Below are 20,623 nucleotides of genomic sequence, written 5' to 3' on the forward strand. Positions count from 1 at the left end.
GCTCTGCGCAGGCGCGCCTCAGGCAACTCCCCCTGCACCGGAAGAGGAAGGAGGGCGGCAAGAGTGGGCCTAGTGGCGGCTCTGCGGCGTCCGCTCCGGTCACCGGACCCAGCCTCGGCCTCGGAGCGGCTCGGCACCCCGGAGGGGACAAGCCCTACGCCCTCGGAGCGGGGTCTGCACCTGTCGGCTATCGGAGGGGACCCGGCCTCGGAGCCGACCCGGCACCCCCGGAGGGGACTCAACAGCCCCTGCCCCGGGGGCGGGCGGGATGGAGCTGGACGGGCTGCTGCTGGACGAGGAGGGCACCTTCTCCCTCAGCGGCTTCCAGGAGTTCACGGTGAGTGCTCCCCTGGGACACTCCTGGTGGTGCCCGGTGTCCCCGGCCCAACCTGTCCCCAGCCCCGCACTTCTGCAGGCCCCTGGGGTCTTCCCTCCTTAAACCCTGGCCCCGAAGAGCCCCGTGTGACCGCACACCCGGGCCTCTGGCTGAGCTCCTGGGGGCCCTGCCCGGCCCATCGTACCCCTAAGCTGGATTGAGGTGGAGAGCCCGGTATGGGGAGTGCTCAGGGCTTTTCTCACGTTTCCCCTGTCTGCCTGCAGTTCCTGCCCAGGCACCAGCAGCTGAGCGAGAGAGTGCGGAAGCGGCTCTATTATGGCTGGGACAAAGACTGCAGCTTGGATAATCTCTCCAGCCCCGTGGCAGGTGGGTTGCTGAGTGTCCCCAGATGGGAATGCTGAGTCAAGGGGGTTGGAAGCAGCCCAGGGGCTGAGACCAACAAGTCACCTGCTCCCTCCCCAGCGCCAAATCCCACCCCTGCCCGGCCTTCCTTGCTGTGCGCAGCACAGCGGGCAGGGTGCCAAAGCCTTATGGCTCCTGCTCTGTTTTATTGCCCTGTCTGGCCCACTGCTGCGTTTTTGGCACCTTGCTGGTGTGCAGATTCCTTTAGGTTGCTTGCAGATTCCTTGGCAGTGAAGGCTGTGTCCCTGTCCCTGATGAGAGGTGTCTTGGACAACTTCTTGTGCTCTGCAAGGTACTAGGGAGTTTGTTTAGCTTCTAGTTGTGAGCAGCAAGGGGACAAGTTCCTGCTGTGTGTTTGTCTGGATCACATACCTTTTTTCCTGTTGATTCACTAGTGTTTGGGGGAGCAGAAGGACACAGCTGGGTTGAGGCTAGGTAGCTGGTGGAGGTGATGGCAGAGACGAGCGGTCAAGGGCAAGCAGTGGTTTGTTGGAGGGCCTTCACAGTGGGGTTGCATTAGTGGTTCCATTCGCTGCATGCTTACACAGCTTGCAGGGGGCATTGAGCGGGTGGGGAAGTGTGCTTGCATTCAAAACCCTTGTGATAGTTTTGGCGAAACAGTCTGAAGTCACTAAGAGGCTGCGTGTGATGTACCGTAGTGAGGAAGGGAATGCTGGGCATGTGGTGACGGAGCAGGGCCAGGCAGGGTAGCCAGCTGCCTGGGCACTGCTGGGAGTCACGAGTTCTGACGCGGGTGGTGCAAGGGAGGCACGTGGCTCATCTTTGGGGCTGGCGTCACACCCAGGTGCGAGATGGGACTGTTCCACAGGACGCTACCAGTGTTGAAAGTTCAAAGGGCACATTCATGGAAGAAGACTGTTGAGGGCTATTAACTATAAAGTCTGCCTTGCATCTGGGAAATCCCTCGACTCCAGCAGCTGGGGGCAGGAGCGATGCGCAGAGAATATCACTGCGAGCTTACCTGCTCTTACAGCCTTCCTGTGCCAGCTGCTATTAGCTGCTGTCAAAAAAATGGGACATAGGGCTATGGCATCTGTCTTGGTACAGCTCTGCCATTGCTACATGGTGAGTTTATGGCACTGCTCTTCAGATGAGATAGATGCAATTGTGGGGAGAGTGCAGAGTAGCAGGAGGAGCTGGAAAAGGTCTTTGGCATTGGGGGGCAGTTGCAGGAGGCATTGTGGGGCTAGCTGAGGAGAAAGAGGTTGAAAAGTGAGTTTGTTCCTTCTGGAAAGGAACAACCATAACCACCCTCAGCATGCCATGGCTGTGACATGGAGACAGCAATCAGCTGCCTCCTGTGTCCTCTAGGGCAGGACACATTGTCATGGGTTGGATTTGTGGGCTGAAGGGTTAGGTTTGGTGTCAGGACAAGGTCTGGGGGGATCTCATATCCCTCAAAGCCCAAGCCCTACTGCTGTCTCTGTGTTGGCCAGTATGTGTGTCCCTGCTCAGCACAAGGGTGGCCAAGCAGGGCAGAGAGAGCAGCAGCAGTGTGAGAATCTGGGAGCTGCTGATGGGGTGGCTGGAGCTGTGTCTGCCTGGCTGTGGATCCTAGCAGTGGTGTGGCTTGAATGACCTGGGGAGGTCCCTTAGAGCACTGTGTTTCTGAGCTTGGTGGCTGCTGTCAGGCAAATGATTCCTGTGGGACTGCAGCTGTTCTCTTAGCTGCTGGAGAGACATGGAAAGGAAGGATGTGGAGAGAAGAGGTGGTGTGGTGGTGGTGGGAGCTGGAAATGCGAGGCTGCTGGGATGTGAGCTCTGCTCTCACCTCTGTCAGCCGAGGGCTCAGCAGCAAAAGGGAGCTGGACTTGCCTGTCAAACGCTTCTTGCCAAGCACCAGACTGTAGTGCTGTTTGGGATGCTCCCAGCTGGTCCTATCGTGTAGAGAAGTGAGACGGGAGCTGCTGAAGCCATCTGCCAGCATCTGTCAGTCTCTGGCCTTTTCAGCGCTTGAATGCTGAGGCACATCCATGGGTGAGGGGGAAGCAGGCTGAGATGAGGAGCTGCAGTTATACCCTATTGCTGCTTCCATGCCCTGTTAGTGCCTTCAGGCTCCTGTTCACATGAATTTGTTGTCCATCATCATCTTGGGGGCACTAGGGCTGTGGTGGGGAGGAGGCTGGGTCAGTGCTGACCAGCTCTGGAGGAGGAGGGTGCTAGTTGGAAGGGAGCAAAGGACTGGGAAGACCTGGTGTTGACATCCGGTCTTAGAAAGCCTCCGAAAGGGCTGCCTGCGGTCTTGCGGGGTGAGGGGAGGGTATTAGCCTCTCTGTGCAGCTGACTGCCGGTAATTCCCCATGACGCAGACATGCTGATCTGGCTCTGGCACTGCCGCTGGGCCTTGGACACTCACATCCTCTTCCTGCTTCGGTCTGGCTGTCCTGCCTATTTGTTTGTTCTTCCCTCATCCCTGACTTCTGATAAGGCCTGTCCTACCTTCATAGTTTAAATTAAACTTGAGGGGCTGAGCAAGCACCAAGGCTCAATGGGCTGGTGGGGGTGGACTGTGCCATATGGGGCTAACTTTTGTTGCTTTTCTGTCCTAGATATTGCTGTGGAGTTGCTGCAGAAAGTGGCTCCCAGCCCTATCCGCAGACTCCAGAAGAAATACGTGTCTCATGTATCTCGGTAAGAAGCAAAACCTGTCCCTTCATGTCCCGTGTCAGAACTGGGAGCTCCGGTCTCACCTGTGACTCACTGCTGTCCCCTGGGCCAGCACTGGCTTTGTGCTTAGGCCTGGTTAGTGTCAAAGAGAAGATGGGGGCGGGTGGCAAGGCCAACAGGCACAGTGGCTTCCTGACACAGCCAGGCCCGCTTCAGGTTGGTCCTGCTCTCTGGGGTGCAGGGGTGCTCTTGTTACTGGGAGTCTGGACTGGCTGGATCTGCAGCTCACCGGGCAGCCAGGTCTGAACCCTGGCTCTGCTCTCGGCAGCCACACCCTTGCAGCATGCCTGGCTGCAGGCAGGGCTGCCCAATTTGGAGCTGGCTGTGCCTGGGAACAGGAGCCAGGGCTTTCTGCTCTCCATCCTGCATCCCCTGCACTTGCTCTTGCTGCAGCTCAGGACAGCTGGCGCAGAGCTGGCAAGGCTGGGACGTATCTAGCTGTTTATTTACTAAACCTCCCCACTACCTACATGGGGAGGGAGCAGCCAAGTTGTGCCATGGTGACTGCTATGTTTGTAGCATGCATCTAACTTTTGGCTTGGCTCTTGCCTTGTCCCGCAGGGAAGCTTGCATCTCGCCCTGCTCTATGATGCTGGCACTGGTTTACATTGAGAGACTCCGGCACCGGAACCCCGAATACCTCCAGCAGATCTCATCTTCAGACCTCTTCCTGATCTCCATGGTGAGCGGTGTGGGCTGGGGGGTCACTGGGTTGGAGGGAGGCCTGGAGGAGTGCAGGGGGGACTGAGATTCTCTCCTTTGTGCTGCTTTTAGATGGTTGCTAGTAAGTACCTGTATGATGAGGGTGAGGAGGAGGAGGTGTTCAATGACGAGTGGGGAGCAGCAGGGAAGGTGGACGTCCAGACCATGAACACACTGGAGATGAACTTCCTGAGCGCCATTGTAAGTGGGGCTGTCACTGAGGCCAACTATTTCACAGAATGGGGGAAAGGAGGTGTTAAGGGACGTCTGGATTTCTGCTTTTCCCCAACGTACTCCCATGAAGGAATGGAGAAGGATGTGTCCGGATGCTGAGTGGCCTGCCCTGACTGTGCTGACCTTTCACTGCTGTCCCCACAGGACTGGAGTCTCTACACAGACCCCCGGGAGCTGTTTGAAGTGCTGAGCTGGCTGGAAGGACGGTAGGTGTGTGGGGTAGGGGTGAGCCTTTCATCCACCCTGCAGCCCTGACTCTGCCCATGCTTAGAGCTAGCCCTGTAGCAGTGAAATAAGAGGTTGGGGTACCCATGAGCCTTCGCTAGGCTCTGCAGCTCCCTTCCATAGACCTTGAGCAGGGTCTTCTCCAAGCTTGCCTGTGCTGAAGCTTCTTCAATGGAGAAGGTCCATGCCACATTCACCATTCCCTTTTTTTCCTGCAGTGTGGCAGAAAAGCAGGGCATGTGGCGTGGCTGGTTTACCTACACGGATCTGTGTGTCCTCATGGAGCAGTCCATGTGGCAGCACGTGCTGGGCCAGTTCTACCAGCAAGTGGTGAAGGTAAGGGCAGCACCTGGGGTGCAGCACACCATGGGTTTGGAGCAGGACTTTTTCTTTTTTCTTTTTTTTTTTTTTTCTTTCCTCTTCCACTGGGAGCAGCAGCTTGGTTTATTCCCTGCTGAAAAGGGAAGCTGTCAGAAGCCAGAGATGCTGATTTGCAGCTGTGCTGCCTGAGGCACTGCAGCTTGGTGCTGGGTTAGTCTGTGCCCTGTGCTGGACCGCAGCCCCACAAGTCATGCTGCAAAGGTCATGGTGGTGGCATGGAGGGAACTGGGTGCTGGCTGGGGATTTAAACAGGGACTGTTAAGTTTTAACTGGGGCGTTTTGGTTTGTGGCATTTAGGCCCTGCTTTGAACAGGCTGTGTAGCACCCGCTGTTAGCAGCATGGCTGCCTGCTCCCAGGCATCCGGCCCTGGTGGTGGTTGTGCCATTTGCCATCACGGCTGCTGGGTCAATGCGTGGCCATGCTGGATCACAGCTGGCTGTGGGGGGCTGCTGGGGGGTCTGGGCTAACCATTGCCTTCTCTGCAGCTGGCCTGCCTCCTGGGTGTGGTGTACTTGACCGGCTTTGCTGCCATCTTCGCCTCCGTCGCTGTGGTGCACAGGTCCGTGTGCATGAGGAGCGTCAGCCCTGCAGCCCCCCGGCCTACGCTGTTCCCTGAAGAGGGCAGCTGCCACCTGGATGCCCAGCCAGCCCCAGCCCCTGAACAGCCCCAGCCTGAGCTGCCTGACATCTCTCCAGCCAGCAGCACCCATTGCCTGGGGGAGAACAAGACAACGGAGGAACCGCGTCACGGGGGTGTCACGGCGACTGCGCTGTACCTGTGGGGCAGCATGATGACGGCTCTGTCTTACCCGAAGGCACCTGATCTAGCCCAGCACAGGAGCCCACCACAAGGCCCCTTCCGGAGAGTACCCACCGCCTGTGAGAGATCTAACCGTACTGTCCCCGCTGCAGCCCCCGGCCAGCCTGGCCCCTTCGGACTTGCTGTGCTCCCAGTTCCTCCGGCACTCCACTGCCATGCCTGCTTAGCGGGTGCAGGCCCCACATGGGATGCAGCCCCCAACCGCAAGGACTGGCTGGACCCCCTGGGGCTGAGGCAGTGCTCCTTGCACACTGCCATGGATCTCAGCAGAATCAAGAGCTTCATTTTTCCCAGCTAGGAGTGTGGGGCAGCAGCCCCTTTCCCCTTCCCTCCTAGTGTGGCACAACTCACTTCCTTGCACTTCTGGGACCCCTGGTCCCTGGGGCTGCGTGGGGCTGGAGGCTCCTGCGTTACTTCCAAACCAGCATTTGTGTCCCCCTGCCCAGGGCAGGGTTGTCCTTTGCTTTGGGGGTTGCTGGGACAGGTTGGGGCAGAGTTAGCTTGTTGTTGGGGTGCTGGGGTGGGAACCTACTAGCTGGAGGGTAGAAATGGGGTGCCCTTGGGCTGGGGTGCTAGGGCAAGGGGGTGTTGTATCTCTTCCTACAGCAAGTGGGTGGCCCTTGGTGGTGCTGGGCAGAGGTGGTGCGTGGGATGTAGGATGCTGGGGCTGTGTGTGCAAGGTGGAGGGGCTGGGGCAGTGACCCCAGTGGGAGTGCGGGGTGCTCCAGGAGGAGGTGGGGTGCCTGGGCAAGGGGCGAGGAGGTAGAAGGATGGGAGAGCAAGCAGCCTGAGCTGCCTGGCCGTAGTAGCAATTCCCCTTGGGGGATGCCGGGCCACTTCTCAGGAGTCACAGGGGTCACAGCAAGAGGGGACCCTAATGTGGCTGTGCCCCAGGGAAAGGTTGTGCCCTGCTGGGCTTGGAGGTGGTGGGGTGTGGTTAAGGCTGAGCTTCCTTATCCTGCTTGTGTTAGGTGCTTTGAAACGGGAGTGCTCTGTGACCCCATCCCAAACCCCAGCTGTCTGTGCTGTGAGCAAACAGTGCCTGACTGCTCCTCGGGGCGGGGAGAAGGCACCTTGTCTTGCTGACCAGCCCAGCTCTTTGTGCCCCTTCTTTTTACTGTGGATTTTACACCTGTTTTTCACTCTTTTGTAGATGCAAATCTCTTCCAATAAAAGTAGTTCTTGCTGTGCACCTGCCTTGTCCTGAGCCGCTCCGTGCTGCAGCACGGGTACCCCACTGTGGAGCCCCATTGATGCAGCTGTGCTTGCTCTCTGAGCCAGGGTGCAAGGCGGATCCTAGGTGCTGGCAAGTGAGCCCAGAGCAGTGAGGCCTGTCCTGCAGGGCTCGGGCTTTCTGGTGACGGAACAGGAGAGACATTGGCTCAGGTGCCTGGGGAAGGCAGAGGCAGTGGGAGAGGGGAGGTTCCCCATCCTTGGGAATGTGGAGAATGCATGGTCTCCACTGCTCTTTGCTCTCCAAAGTCTGTCCAGTTAATGAGTGAGCCCTGAGCGGCAAGGGCTTGACAGGGTTGCCGTTGTGGTCACTGGCACAGCCACTTCTGCCCTGTGACAAAAACACGAGCATCCCCTGCTTGTGCTTCCTTGGGAGCCTTCCCAGCCAAGCGGGCAGCTCTTGTCCCTGGCATCCTTGTCCAGCGGCAGGATTCAGTGCCCTCCTCCTAGGAGCACGGGGGATGTGGTAGAACCCCATCAGGGACCCTCCTGGCATGGGCACAGTGCCCACAGGGGGGAATGGAAGGATTGGGGGGTGGGGGGGGCAGCTGTGCAGCTTTTAACGGGCCCCTGAGGGCCTGGTGGTGAGGAAGGGCCAGACCAGGAGGGCAAGGGGATGCTGTGCTGGGGAGGAACAAGCACGGGCAGGGCATGCTGGAGCTGGAGGATGCTGTTGGCGGGGATGTTCCAAGCACATGAAGGAAGAGGTGTCTGTGCTGTGGCCCACCCAGTCCCTGCCCCGTGTACCACAAGAGGCAGGGATGGGACCTGGGCTGTGGGCAGTTGGTACTGTAACAGCATCTGGTGTCTTGGCCCTTGTGGTGACAACCCAGGGTGACACTTGTATTCCTGGCCGCAAGGGCAAGTTACTCACCAACTCAAGTTAATGGCTAACCCTGGGGCAGCTCCTGCAGAAGGTGGAAGTTCAGCTGTGCGAGGGCTGTGAGGAGCCCTTGGGGAGGGGAGGGTGGGAGCCTGCCCACCCCCTCTGCACCGCAAACTGGGAACGATGCGGGGAGGCAGCAGCATGAATGGGGGCTACTGTGGAGCGCCTGGTGCTGGGACCCCTGTGCTCTCATCCTGCTCCCCACAGAAGATGTGCTCCTGGATGCTGAGCTGTTGCTTAGCCCTTCAGGTAAGGGGGGACCATGGTGAGCAGACAGAGAGATGGGGTGATGGGGAGAGGACTGGGATCCCCGCAGGTGGCAGGGCAGGGGCCACATCCTGCCAGGAAAAGGGTGCGTGGGGCTCTGGCCAGGGTGTGCTGGGAGGGGAGTGGGCAGTGGTGGACGCTGCCCGGGGGCTGTCAGTGGGCCTGCATCCACTCAGGGGGGCTGGGCATGGGGGGCTGCAGCTCTGGGTGCTGCAGGGAGTTGCGACCACCCCCTCTCTTCCCCGCACAGCACCTGGCCGTGCAGGCCTCCTTGCTCTGCATCTTCCACCTCCTCCTGCTGCCCACCCTGCCTGAGGAGCCGTCCCAGGCCCAGGCCACCAGTGAGCTGCTGGCACGCAGCCTCTTTGCCTGCGGCATCTCCACGGTGCTGCAGACCACCCTGGGGAGCCGGTGAGCAAGGGGGATGGAGGGGATGCAGCTGTTGCCAGGAGGAGAGTGATGCCGTGGCAGGGCACGTCTCTGCCCCCTCCTAGGCTGTGGGAAGACAGGCTTTGCTGGAGGTGGGAAGGGGCACGAGGACAACCCCTTGTCCTGCATCTCTGCACGGCTGTCCCTTTCCTGCCATCACTGCATCCTCACTTCTTGCATGTCCCTCTAGCAAAACTGCTGTGCTTTCTCTCTAGCTCCTCCCTGCCTTGCTCCAGCATCATGTGCAGCTCCTCCAGACCATCCGGTGCCTGTGCTCCCCGCGCAGGGGCTGGGTGTGTGCTTTGGCAAAGCCCCTGACCTCTGCGCACATCCCACGTGCTGGTGCTTGGGATATGCTAGGGCACATTTGGGATATGGGGTGACATCCTGCCACTTTGGGGTTCTCATCTCCTTTCCTTCCCATCCCTTGCTCCTCTGGCAGCCAGGGCTTTGGGAGCAACCCTGTCCCCTCTTTCCTCCCTAACGAGCCCTTGCTGTCCCCTTCCCCAGGCTGCCGCTGGTTCAAATCCCATCCTTTGAGTATCTGGTTCCTGCCATGGTGCTGAGCTCCCACCTGTCCCTTGGTGCCAGCATGGACAGGAACGGTGAGCACAGCCCTGGAGCCTGCGTCCCGTGGAGCCCGGGCCATGCCGGTGCCAGGGGAACGGCAGTGACGAGGTGCCCGGCGCACGGGGTCAGGATGAGGGGTAGCAAGGGGTCCTGCCTGCTGGCCCCTCTGGTGATGGTGCACAGCACCCTACTCACCCCTGAGCACACCTGCAACGTATCTGGTTGCCTCCCTGGGGTCAGGGCTTATGGGGACAGGGATGCTGCTACGCTGGCCCTTCTCCAGCCAGCAGCCTCCATGCTGCGTGCTCTCGGACCCAGCTCCAGGAGCCCATCATCCACGTGCATCATATCCTTCCGAAATTCCCTTTCAGGCACAGCCGTGGCCAGCGCATGCCCTGCACCGCACTGTGCCATCGCAGGGAGCCGAGCTGCCTTTCTGCAAGAGGTGGGTGCTCCTGTGCTGGGCTGGGGGTCCCCATCCTCCTGCTCCACCAGCACCCCAGTTGTCACCTGCATCCCTGCTCCCCCAGTCCCTTTTCCAGCCCTCCTGGGGATTGCTACGAGTAAGGGGGAACACAAGGGGATGTGCAAAGGCAATGGAGGCCATGGTGCACGTGAGTGCATGTGTTCTCCCGGGCTTGGGGTGAGCGGAGCACGGTTGGAGCACAGGGAATGGATGATGCTACTGGGGCGGTGGGAGTGTGGCCAAGGCTGGGTGTTGGGCTGCTCTCCATGTATCTTGCCCCACGGGTCCCATCCTTTTCTCCCACAGGTCTCTGGAGCCGTGCTGGTCTCCGGGCTGGTTCAGCTGGTGCTGGGAGTGTCTGGCATGTGCGGGTGGGCAGCCCAGCACTGTGGGCCCATGGTCCTGGCTCCCAGCTTCTCCATCATTGGGCTGTCCGCATACAAGGAGGCTGCTTTCTTCTGCTCCGCTAACTGGGGGGTAGCGCTGCTGTAAGTGAGTCTGGGGGCCACACTGGTGAGCAGCCCCTGGGGCTTCCCTTGTCCGTGGGGACAGGAATGGGGCATCCCTGTGGTGCACGGCATGCACCTGGGGCCCCATCGCTGTGATGCTGCATGGTGACCTGTGCTCCCTCTCCTAGGCTCATGTTCCTTGCTGTCACCTTCTCCCAGCACCTGGGGTCCTGCCGCTTGCCCTTCTGCATCTGGCCCCAGGCTCAGGGAGGTTCCACAGAGCCATCCGTCCCCACCCTGCGCACATTCTCGGTACTGTGCCCCTGCCCCCTCTGCTGTGCCCAGGCTTCCCTCTGAGCCTGGCTCTTTGGTGAGGGGTTAGGTGGGACCCAGTGGCTCTGGAGCAGAGCTGGGTGCTGGGAGCAGAGACAGGGGGAAGTCCTGGTGCAGCTCTTGGGGTGTGGGCGCTGCTGGGAGAGCGCAGGGGACCTGTGCTCAAGGGTGTTGTAGCAGCAGAGCTTGGGATGCTCCCTGTCGGGGTAAGGGGAGATGTGGCATGGCTCCTTGGGAGAGGTGGCAGGACAAGGGCCCGTTGTTTGGGGCACAGCAAGCGGGGTGCTGGCCAGGGGAGGAGAATTCCCTGCTGAGGTTCCCCTTGCTGCCTTGCAGGTACTGCTCCCATTTGCTGGTGTCTGCATTGTTTGTGCCATCCTCAGCCATCTCCACGTCCCCTGGGAATCGCTGGACCCGGCCATGGCACAGATGTCCTGGGCCAACAGCACGTTCCATGCCCCTTGGCTCCGCATCCCCTATGCAGGTGGGAGGCGGCAGGGCTGGGGGCAGCCACCCGCCCTCAGCAAGGGCCCCTGTCACCAGTCTCCTCTCCCTCTGCTGCAGGTGAGTGGGGGTGGCCGCTGCTCACCCCCCGGGCGCTGGCCGTGGGCATCGCCATGGCCATCGGTTGCAGCATGAACTCGGTGGGCTGCTACGTGCTGTGCGGGAGGCTGCTGCGAGCCCCCCAGCTGCCTCCCCATGCCTGCAACCGGGGGCTCTGCACGGAAGGGCTGGGCAGCCTCCTGGCAGGGCTGCTGGGCACGCCGGGGGGCACGGCCGCCAGCATCGCCAACGCCTGTGCCACTGGCCTCACGCAGGTACGCCCAGGGTGGGGAGAGGAAGGTCGGGCAAGGGATGGGGAGGGGGAAGCAATGGAGCAGTAGGTGTGGGGTACCCATGGCACACGGTCTGTCACTGAGCCAGGGCTGGGGGTGAAAGGCAGGCCTGTATGGCAGGATGCGGGTACACGGGGCGGGGAGGGGGGTGACACTCCCCATCCTCACTTTCCCGTCCTCCTCTCTGCCAGGCTGGCTCTCGCCCCTCAGTCCAAGTAAGCGCGCTGGCGTGCGTGGTGCTGGGCATGTCCCCGAGGCTGGCAGGGCTCCTCACCCGCATCCCGCTGGCGGTTCACGGTGGGTACCCTGCCCTTCCCCTGCACTGGGGTGCCCGCAGCCTGCCTGGCACTGCCTGACTCCTGTCCCTTGCAGGGGGAGTGCTCTGCGTCACCTACGCTGTGGCCGTGGGCACGGGGATCTCCTACTTCCAGTACACGGACATCGACTCGGGGAGGAACATCTTCATCGTTGGCTTCGCCATGTTCATGGCACTGCTGGTGCCACGCTGGCTCAGCACAGCTCCAGCTAACCTGGCCACAGGTAGCAGGGACATTCCCTGGGCAAGGCAAAGTCTTGGACCCCGTGGCATGGTGACCACCCATCTCCAATGTCCTAGGATTCTGGGGCGGCTCATGGCAGCAGGCAGCTTCCTCTCCAACCCCTGGATCTGCTGCACCAGCAGGGAAGGGGCAGGAGCTGCTGGGTTGGGATATCCCAGGTGATTCTGGTGCTGTCCCTGCAGGCTGGGTGCCCCTGGACCTCCTCTTCCTCTCCCTGCTCATGGTGCCTGTCTTCTTAACCAGTTTCTTGTCATTTTTCCTGGAGAACACGGTCTCAGGTGAGGGGATGCTACAGCATGTCTGCATGAGCCCCTGCTCTGAGGGCTGGATCTGGCCGTGGGACCGTCCCTGAACCAGCAGCTCTGCCTCCAGGCAGCCCTGCTGGGAGTCCCAGGGCTGCTGTGGGCGGGGAGGGTGCAGCCGGTGGAAGGGGCTCCTATCTCACTGCCCACCGCCCTGGTTGCAGGAACCCTGGAGGAGCGAGGGCTGCTCTCCGAGCTGGTGCCGCAGAAAGCCAGCGCAGGCAATCGCCACCTTCACGGAGAGAGGGGCAAAGCCAGCCAGGCATATGGGCTCCCTGCCAGGCTGAGAAGGCTGCTGCCATCCTCCTGCAAAGCCTTCCCCTGCTGCTTCCTCTGCCCAGGGGGTGAGGAAGATGAGGAGAAGGAGGAAGAGGAGGAGGGCAGCCATGCCACCGAGGAGGAGACCACTGTACCAGGGGAAGGGACGCACCTGCTCCCCAAACCTGGCTCAGGGGAGCTGCAGCCGGCCAGGAAGCCGAGCGAGACAGAGATGCCCGCATGGCACGCCATGGCCTGACCCTGTGGTGCAGGGACACCTCATGGGGGACCGGGGCTGTGCCCCCAAGGCAGCTTGCAAGCCATTTTGCTCCTTGTTTCTGAAGTCCATGTGGACTTCACTGGGAGTGAAGACTGGGACTTCACATGGAGTGTTCCACACTCCCAGCATGAACCTCATTTCCCCGCTTGGGAGTGAGCTATAAAATCCTTCAACCACCTTTGCCCTTTCCAGGAGTTTCCTTTCCAGCCAGGATTTGCCTGGGAAACGCCAGCCCACCCTCCTATGCTGCCACTGCAGCTGGGGATGTGGGTACCCCTAAAGCCCACCATCACAGCGTGGATGTGGCTGGGGAAGGGACATGTCCAGCCCCAAAAGGCTGTCACCTCGGGCTCTGCTCACCTGCTGGCACGGTGCTTGGGAAGGGCTGGCTCTCCCCCTCCTCGCTGCTGTGCCCTAGCTGTGCCCAGGGCTCCTTGATGCCTACGGCAGCAGGTGTCTACTAATGCCCTGGCTCTGGCACACCAGGATGCCCCAGGCTGGGGGTGCAGCTCAGCTCACTTCCCCAAAACAGTGCCACCCCCCTTTCACCTGCAGCGAGTTGGTCCCAGGAGCGCTCACCACTTAACTGCTCTGCAGATATTGCTCTTGCTGCGAAACCAGCCAGCAGCGGTTCTCTGGGGAAGAAAACATCACCTTTGACCCCTGTGCTTAAGCTCAGTGCCTGGGTTCGTTTCCTGCTGCCGCCTGGTTACGCCGACTGCAGCACAGTCTGCAGCAGCCCTGCTCGCTGCTCCAGTGTTTACAGCAGATCAGAGTCCACGGGCAGGGCCCTGTGCTCCCAGTGCTGCCTCCACCAGCCTGAACTGGCCTGTGAAAGCCCAGCCCTGCTCTAGGAAAGGCTAGGGCTTTGCAACCCTTCCGTGATGCAAGCCAGCTCCTGGTGCAAGCTCAAAGGAAGGACAGACTTAGGCTGGGAGGACAGTGGAGCTGGTCCACGGGAGTGATGTCCTCGGGCTGGACCACAGCTCCAGGCTGTGGCTGCCCCCTCCATCTGGTCCTGGGGAGCTCCCTGATGCCCAGGAACACCCAACGGTGGCTGCAGGGTGGGAGGCACATGGTGCCACTGTGTGTGCAGGTCCCCAGGGGTGAGCCCCCTTTCCCCAGCTGCCTGTGATCCCCGCAGCTGGGCCCTGTGCACCCAGTGGGCACGGGGTGCAACACAGCCCAGCCTCACCCAGCCAGCACCCTGCCCAGCACCCGTGCCCTGCGCTCCAGCTGTGCCCAAAGCCCAGCTGGGTCCTGCACCCCACCCTCTCCTGCACCCCAAACCTTCCTGTACCCTAACCTGGCCATGCAACCCACCCTCTCCTGCACCCCACCCTCTCCTGCACCCCAAACCTTCCTGTACCCTAACCTGGCCATGCAACCCAATCTGTCCTGCACCCTGCCTGGGTCCTGCACCCCACCCTCTCCTGCACCCCAAACCCTCCTGTACCCTAACCTGGCCATGCAACCCAATCTGTCCTGCACCCTGCCTGGGTCCTGCACCCCACCCTCTCCTGCACCCCAAACCCTCCTGTACCCTAACCTGGCCATGCAACCCAATCTGTCCTGCACCCTGCCTGGGTCCTGCATGCCAAAGCCCCTGCCTGCTCCCACCTCCCCTGGCACCCCTTGGGATGCAAATCCTCCGGGATGACCGCCCTCCCCTGGCTCCGCCCCGAGGGCGGCTGCAGCCTGCACGGTAGGGGGGTGTGTGTGAATAGGGTGCAAATGGGGGGCTCAGGGGCAGTGCATGGGTGCGGGGGGGCAGTTTGTGGGTGCAGGGTAGATGGCCTCAATGCAGGGGGTTGCAGGTGGGGAATCACAGCCAGCACATAGGGGTCAGTGCCTGGGGCAAGGACGGGGCCGTGCTCAGTGTGGAGGAGGCTGGCGGGCCAGGGCGTGCATGGTGTCCGCGGCCCCTGCCAGGCTGGCACAGCCCTGCTCTGTGGTGTCTTGTGAGCCCAGTCCCCGGGCATGGGGACACAGGCACCTGCAGCCCCAGCTATGTGGGGCTTGCTGGGGTGCAGCAGCTGAGTCCCAGCGCAAGCCTGGGAGAGCAGCAGTGCAGGTGCCTGCCCTGTGCCGTGCCTGTGCCGTGCCTGCGCGGGCACCCTGCGGCTGCTGGGGCTGAGGAATAAACCCAGGGCCAAGGGACAGAAGTCCCCGGCTGATGCTGCCTCTCTGGGCTCTACCATGCCCGCAACCCGAGAGCTGTTCCCAGCTGGGCACTTGTACCAGGACATTTCGTAACAGGAGCAAGTGCAAAACAAAGTCTTAAGACATTTCAGTCCCTATTGCTTTGCACAGTGTCTTGGCCGTGGCACCTCTGTGACAACTGAGGATGCTCAAGAGGGACACGCCAGCTCAGGTCCCCATCCTCATCAGCAGGCCAGGGAGCAGGAGCAGGCACTCCCTGGGCCCTGAGGAAGCAACAGCCGTGGCTGTTTCCCCGTGCCGATGACCTTTGGTGCGTGGTGCTACACATCCCGGCGTGCCCCGGTGCCTCGCACGCTGCGGAAGAGAGCAGCATTCTGGGAGCCGTAGTCTGGCCCTCGCCTCCGGCCCGGCATTGCTCGCTTCTGCAAAGCCCCTCGCCCCGACAGCCTTTGGCCTGCTTGCTCCTCTTGCCCTTGGGTAACTCCACAGCTCCGCAGGGCCCCAGTCCTGCAGGCCCCCCCGGGATGCCAGGTCCCCGAGTGTTTTGGCAGGCAGGGAGCCTGTCACAGGGAGGAGCGGGAAGCGGCGGTGCTCGCGGGTGGCGTGGGCTGCTGCTGGTGCTCTGCCGGCATCAGTGCAGGCAGGGGACGGCGTGTCGCTTGCTTGGAGCACAGGGACAGGATGTCTGAGCAGCGTCCTGCTGCGCGTCCTGCTGCAAGCGGGGCAGCTTAAATGTTAATTTGGATGTAGAGGTCTCGCTGTATTAATGGCAGCGAGCATCAGATAATGCCGGGGAGGCAGCAGTTACATTGCCGTGTGTCTGCTGGTGCATTTGGGGTGCTTATTGTGAGCTGGGGTAGGAACTGCCCTGCACAGAGCTCCCCAAAATGCCTACCACAGCAGAGCTGCATGCATGTTGCAGGGATGTGTGTGTGACCAGAGCTGGCTGAGCATCCTCACCTCTGGGCTGCGAGGTGGGGCTGGCATCATGGAGGGGCCGGCAGGGACCAAGGGTCCCTGTTGAGGCCACCCCAGGGACCGAGGTCTTCCTGGCTGGGGGGTGAGGCAGAGACCTGATTGCTCTCTTGCAGATGGAAGGCTCCGAGGAGCTGGAGAGCAGCCTCTTGACACAGCCCTGGGCTTCTGTTTGCTTTGGCGAGTCCGCTTTTCTTGCCAAAGCGTGGTTCAGGGATACTGGCTACATCCTGCTGATCTCCGACCTCAGCAGCGTCTGGTATGAGAGTGCAGACGCCGAGGCTGTGGGACAAAGGACCAAGGTGAGTGTCTGGAAAGTCCAAGGACCTCCTTTTCCCCTCACAGCAGCTGACGTCCAGCATAAACTGCTTGGGGACACAAAGGCTGTTGGATCTGACAGGGCTTGGGTGCAAATGCCTGGCCTGGGAAGTCCCCGGGCAGCTCTGCCCGAGCACTGTCACCCCAGTTGGCCGAGCACCTGCCTCCTGGGACAGTGGGCCAGGCTATTTAGCATGCCCAGGGCAGCCAGGTGTTCACGGGGGCTGCATGCTGAGGCCAGCAGACTCGTTTCACTTGTGGGATGGATGGGCAGCTAGTTTCCCCAGGACCAGTGTACTAAGGAGGAGCTTGAAAGAAGGCTGCCTTCCCACCAGTGACGGAGAGACTCCTGTTCACGTTCATAGCCAGGCACAGGCTCCCATGTGCTTTCCTGTCAGCACAGCCCCCAAAAGACATGGGGCCATGCCTCATCCCCTCACCCTAGCCCGCGTGCCCAGGCTGCCACGTGCCACTCCGTCTGCCATGTCCCTCTGTCACAGAGTGGCTGTGCTGAGCGGCTGGTGGCAGGAGGGATGGGCATGCGGTGGCAGCCATGCCCTCGCTCTGGCAGGTTAGCTGAGCTGTGACATTCATGGTGGCATGCGGGGCAGATGTGCTAGTGGAGACCATTATACCCTGCCCACCACCCAGACCCCTCTGGGCTGGTGGGGCAGGGGAGCCTTCCCAGCTCAGCTGGCCTGGGAGAACTGGTGGGGAATGTCCTGTCGCAGGGCTGGAAGCCGAGGCCCGGGGATGGCTTTTTGCAGCGCTGGGACATGCAGAAGTAGTTTGGCTCCTTCTGTGCTGGAGTTGTTGCTGCTTGTTTCCCAGTGCCGAGCTCCCGGGGCATTGCTGTACCCCTAACCTTGCCTTTCCCCAGGAGCTGAACAAGCGGCTGACGGTACAGGTGTCCTCCTTCCTGCACCGCTTGCGCAACCTGATGTGCCTCTTGCTGGCAGGGCAGCCGGACACCGCCACCTCCTTCTCCTGCCATCATGCTGCCGGTGGCCTCAGCCTGCACGTGAAGAGCGAGATCTCAGGACTGCCCATCTACTGGGCCTTCCACTGCTGCCCCGCTCCCGTGGAGATGGTGAGTGAAGCTGCGGAGAGTTTGGGGAGGGGACAGCCAAAATTAAGGATTGTCTCCTAACGCTTGGAGGCTTTTGGGTGGTCTCGGGCCGTGCTGGTGGCTGTAGGGTGCCTGGCTCTGCCTGCTGCCCCTCCCGAGGTTCACTGTCCCCGTTTCTCCCCATTGAGGGTTTGGCACCTTGGTTGGTGCCTTGCAGCGAGGCAGGGATGGCCCAGCACGTGCTGCTACCAGGGCAGCAGGGAGATGTCCAGTTTGGGTTGATGCCCTGCCAGTGCCCCGCATAGCCGGGCGATGCCGTCCTCCTTTGGTGCACGCCATGAAGCGGGGCACAGAGCGGCGGGTGCCCCCAAAGGACTCGCAGGCGGTCTGTCGTGACGGAGGGAATTACAGCGGGGTCTCCCCGGCTTTTGAGGGGTTGCTCTTACCACTGCTGCCTAACATTTTGGGTTTCGGGAAGCAGCCCCTGGAGCCCGCTGTCGCAAGCTGAGCACCCAGGGGACCACCTGCGCCGGGCCCCCGGCAGGCGGGATGGGCGCTGCGGGGCCCGGGCCCCCCGCCGCCGGCACCCCGGGGCCCTGCGGCCCTGCGCGCACAAGAGGGCGCCCGGCACCCGCTAACGGCCTCGGCGGCAGCCCCGGCCCCGGGGCCGGCCCTGCGGCTCCGCTGCCGGCGGGCGGGCGGCCGCGGGAGGCATCGCCCTAAAGCCCCGACACCCCCCTCCCGCCGGGTCCCCCGGGTCCTGCTGCGGGGCACGTCGCTTCTCCCCCCGAACGGCTGTGCTTGGGCGTCACGGGAGGAGAGCTGGGCTCCCCAGCCGCTGTGCGGGTGTCTGTCCTTGCTTGCAAGGTTGAACTGGGGAGCAAATAAAGTCGGGGTCCTGGCTTGGGGACTTGCTGTCCCTCCCTGGGCAAGAAGCGCAGAGGCTGAGCTGAGAAGGTGCAAAGCCCAAGCTGTCGGCTGGTAGCTGCTCCTCTCCCTTTGCCTGGAATCGTGCTGGATGTCTGCAAGGCACCCAAGAGGTGGGAAGCAGTGGGGGTGCTGAGCGTGGCTGGTGTGGATGCAGGAATGGGGACCAACTCTGCCCTGCTAAGCTCTACTCAGCAGCTGGCCGGGGGCTCGAGACAGGCATGGAGCCCACCTGGCAAACCGCTGCTTGCCCCGGCCTAGCTCTGCAGCGGGTGGTGCCCTCTGAGCGCTTGGGTGGCTGGTGGCCTCTGTGGCTTGTGCCTGGGGGTAAGCAGAGTGCAGAGCCCACCGTGAGCTCGCCGCAGGAGCAAGAACGCTTCGCGAGTGATGCTGGGTTTGCTGCCCTCTCACCTGTGGGCTCAGCCTGGCCACAAAGAGAAGGGCTGTGCCGGGGTGGGCAGATCCCAAACGCCTTCCCAGGGGCTGCGGGAGGTGATGGGCAGGAGGCTGCTTCATGTACCTGGTGGGCCAGGGCAGCCCAGCCTGGCTCCGGGGCCAGGGACGTGCCCAGGGCCCTGCGTGGGGCTTGTGTGGCCATAAGCACAGTGGGCACGGTGGGCTGCAATGGGGAGCTGCAGTCTGCGCAAGTCCTGCACATTGGGATCCCCGCTGCTTTTGATCTTGCCTCCCTGGGAAAGTCTCTCCTGTTCCTCGAGCTGCAATTTGACATCTCGGATCCTTCTGGTTTTTCGCCCAGCTGTGCCTGTTTCCTGCGTAGGAACGTGCCTTGGGGTGTGCAGACCACCCCAAGTGTGGGGGTGGGGTGTGGGGAGGGTCTGGGTGGCACATGGGGGGCTCTCTGCCTCCTGCTGCACCCCAAATGGCGGGTGGAGCATTGGCCACCCCTGCACCCTGTCCCCACTGGGCTCTCCCACCCAAGCTCTCCCCTGCTGCAGCCCCCAGCTGTGAAAGGATGGGGCTGGGATGGAGGGACGTGTCCCACAGCATCCTGCCTCCCTTCTCCCAGCTCGTGTCTTTTGACCGCTTCCCACTGGATTTGGGTGAGACGGGGGGTATCTTGGGGAGCCCTGTGTGACCTGGAGTGCAGCTCTTGCTAGGCCCTTGCTGGCTGCCCTGCTTTGACTGTTCTATGGACAGCTGTGTGCATCCTTGGACCTTCCCTAGAGTGTCCCTTCTCCATCCTAGGTGTCCCGTCACCTCGTGCGGCCCCTGATTCGGATGAGCCTGGTGTTGCAGTACCAGGTGCAAAAGCTGGCCTCCCTGCTGCTCCAGAAGGATGCTGAGATCGAAGACTACAGGGAGAGCGGGGCCACTCTCAGCAGAGGTGAGGAGGGATGCCTGGGGCCGAGACAGGAGCAAGCAGGGAATGAGTTTTCTCCTTAGCGTGGAGCTGGCATGCTCTGCTCCCTCTGGCTATTACCCAGCCAGGCTTGTGTTTCATGTTCAGCCGCGCTGGCAGCAAGACGGTAGCCAGAAGGCTGGGGAGCAGCCCCTGGGGAGAGCTGGGGGAGGAACAGCCCTTGACCGGTAGCCGGAGGAGTTGGGGAGTCGCCAAGGGGCTCTCTGCTTCGCCAAGAGCACCTGGCCACTCCCCAGGAGCTGGCGGGGATGCCGGCGAGGGCCGGCCTGGAGCGGTGTCAGGCTCCCTTCCCTGAGCGCGGTAGCTCACTTGGAGAGCAACCAGGGGCTCCCGGCTCTCCCCGCTGCGGGAAGCGCAGCCGTGTGCGTGGGTCCCCCTCCAGCACCCAGCCCGCCTCGCCATCGGGGGGGACAGGCGGGAGGAAGCCCCCTCGGGTAGGATGTGGGTCAGGACCTTCCTGGGGGACCCACCCGGGGGGGGGTGTCCTCCACCCATGGAGATTGGCTGGGCACTGTTTTTTGGGTCATCTCTTGCTAGCACTGTGCTCTCCCCTGCTGCCAGAGGTGATACTTTGCCCCCCCGGGATGTGGGGTCCGATGGGGTCCAGCCCTGACTTGCATATCATGGCCAGGAAGGTGATGCAGTCTGGGAGCCTGGATCTGCCCTGCAGCTGCACTAGAGCTGTGCCAGCCAGCCATGCTCTCCTTTCTCCTGCTGCATGCCGGCTCTGCAGGGCTTGGAGCAGCCAGGACAACCTGGTTTGGGTCCAGAGACTGATGCTGGTGGGCAGGCAGCCTCTCTTGTCCCTTGCCTGGGCAGGGCAGGAAGCTGGGAGGAAGCTTTGCACCAGCGCTGCTGAGCAAAGCTAGCCAGGTGCTTCTCCAGACAACATCTTAGCAATGATGGGGAACAATTAGTGCTTTGAAGGAGGCACAGAGAAGAATGAGGGATAACAGGGGCTTCTCCCTGTCCTGCAAGAGGAGGATACAGGCTGGCTCACCCCTCCAGAAAAGCAGCTGGAGACAAGCAGTCCCCTGTCCCACAGAGTATGGCTGTGCGGTGCTCAGACCCAGGCAGCTCTTTCCAGCTGGGAATGGTTCTGAGCATGTCCTGCCACTGTCCCCTGCTCCG

General features: G+C 61.8%; 4 protein-coding genes across 5 annotated transcripts in view; all 4 read left to right on the forward strand.

Moving 5' to 3' along the window:
* ABCB6 (ATP binding cassette subfamily B member 6 (LAN blood group)) overlaps positions 1-20,623 on the forward strand; it is a 139,735-nt gene that overhangs the window by 28,578 nt on the left and 90,534 nt on the right. The gene's annotated exons all lie outside the window — the stretch shown is intronic.
* Positions 95-6,982, forward strand: CNPPD1 (cyclin Pas1/PHO80 domain containing 1). Its single transcript, XM_075512274.1, has 8 exons — positions 95-337; positions 601-703; positions 3,310-3,391; positions 3,989-4,109; positions 4,202-4,330; positions 4,508-4,569; positions 4,807-4,924; positions 5,456-6,982. Exons 1-8 carry the CDS (start codon positions 269-271, stop codon positions 6,086-6,088), a joined length of 1,317 nt encoding a protein of 438 aa, XP_075368389.1. The 5' UTR covers positions 95-268; the 3' UTR covers positions 6,089-6,982.
* Positions 8,033-12,716, forward strand: SLC23A3 (solute carrier family 23 member 3). The gene is made up of 12 exons (XM_075511963.1): positions 8,033-8,158; positions 8,427-8,587; positions 9,116-9,210; positions 9,547-9,620; positions 9,948-10,129; positions 10,279-10,402; positions 10,760-10,907; positions 10,988-11,241; positions 11,451-11,556; positions 11,632-11,799; positions 12,002-12,097; positions 12,286-12,716. Exons 1-12 carry the CDS (start codon positions 8,033-8,035, stop codon positions 12,636-12,638), a joined length of 1,887 nt encoding a protein of 628 aa, XP_075368078.1. The 3' UTR covers positions 12,639-12,716.
* The window catches only part of NHEJ1 (non-homologous end joining factor 1), a 45,538-nt gene continuing 40,125 nt past the window's right edge, over positions 15,211-20,623 (forward strand). The window contains exons 1-4 of one of the 2 annotated variants that reach the window (XM_075511492.1): positions 15,211-15,353; positions 15,914-16,099; positions 16,996-17,205; positions 19,318-19,456. In XM_075511492.1, coding sequence (XP_075367607.1) covers positions 15,914-16,099; positions 16,996-17,205; positions 19,318-19,456 — 535 coding nt within the window. In that variant the 5' untranslated portion in view covers positions 15,211-15,353. The remainder of the gene's footprint in view (positions 15,354-15,913; positions 16,100-16,995; positions 17,206-19,317; positions 19,457-20,623) is intronic. The other variant, XM_075511491.1, reaches the window with a different exon arrangement.

This window comes from Mycteria americana, chromosome 9 (genome assembly GCF_035582795.1).
Source record: "Mycteria americana isolate JAX WOST 10 ecotype Jacksonville Zoo and Gardens chromosome 9, USCA_MyAme_1.0, whole genome shotgun sequence".
Taxonomy (NCBI): Eukaryota; Metazoa; Chordata; class Aves; order Ciconiiformes; family Ciconiidae; genus Mycteria; species Mycteria americana.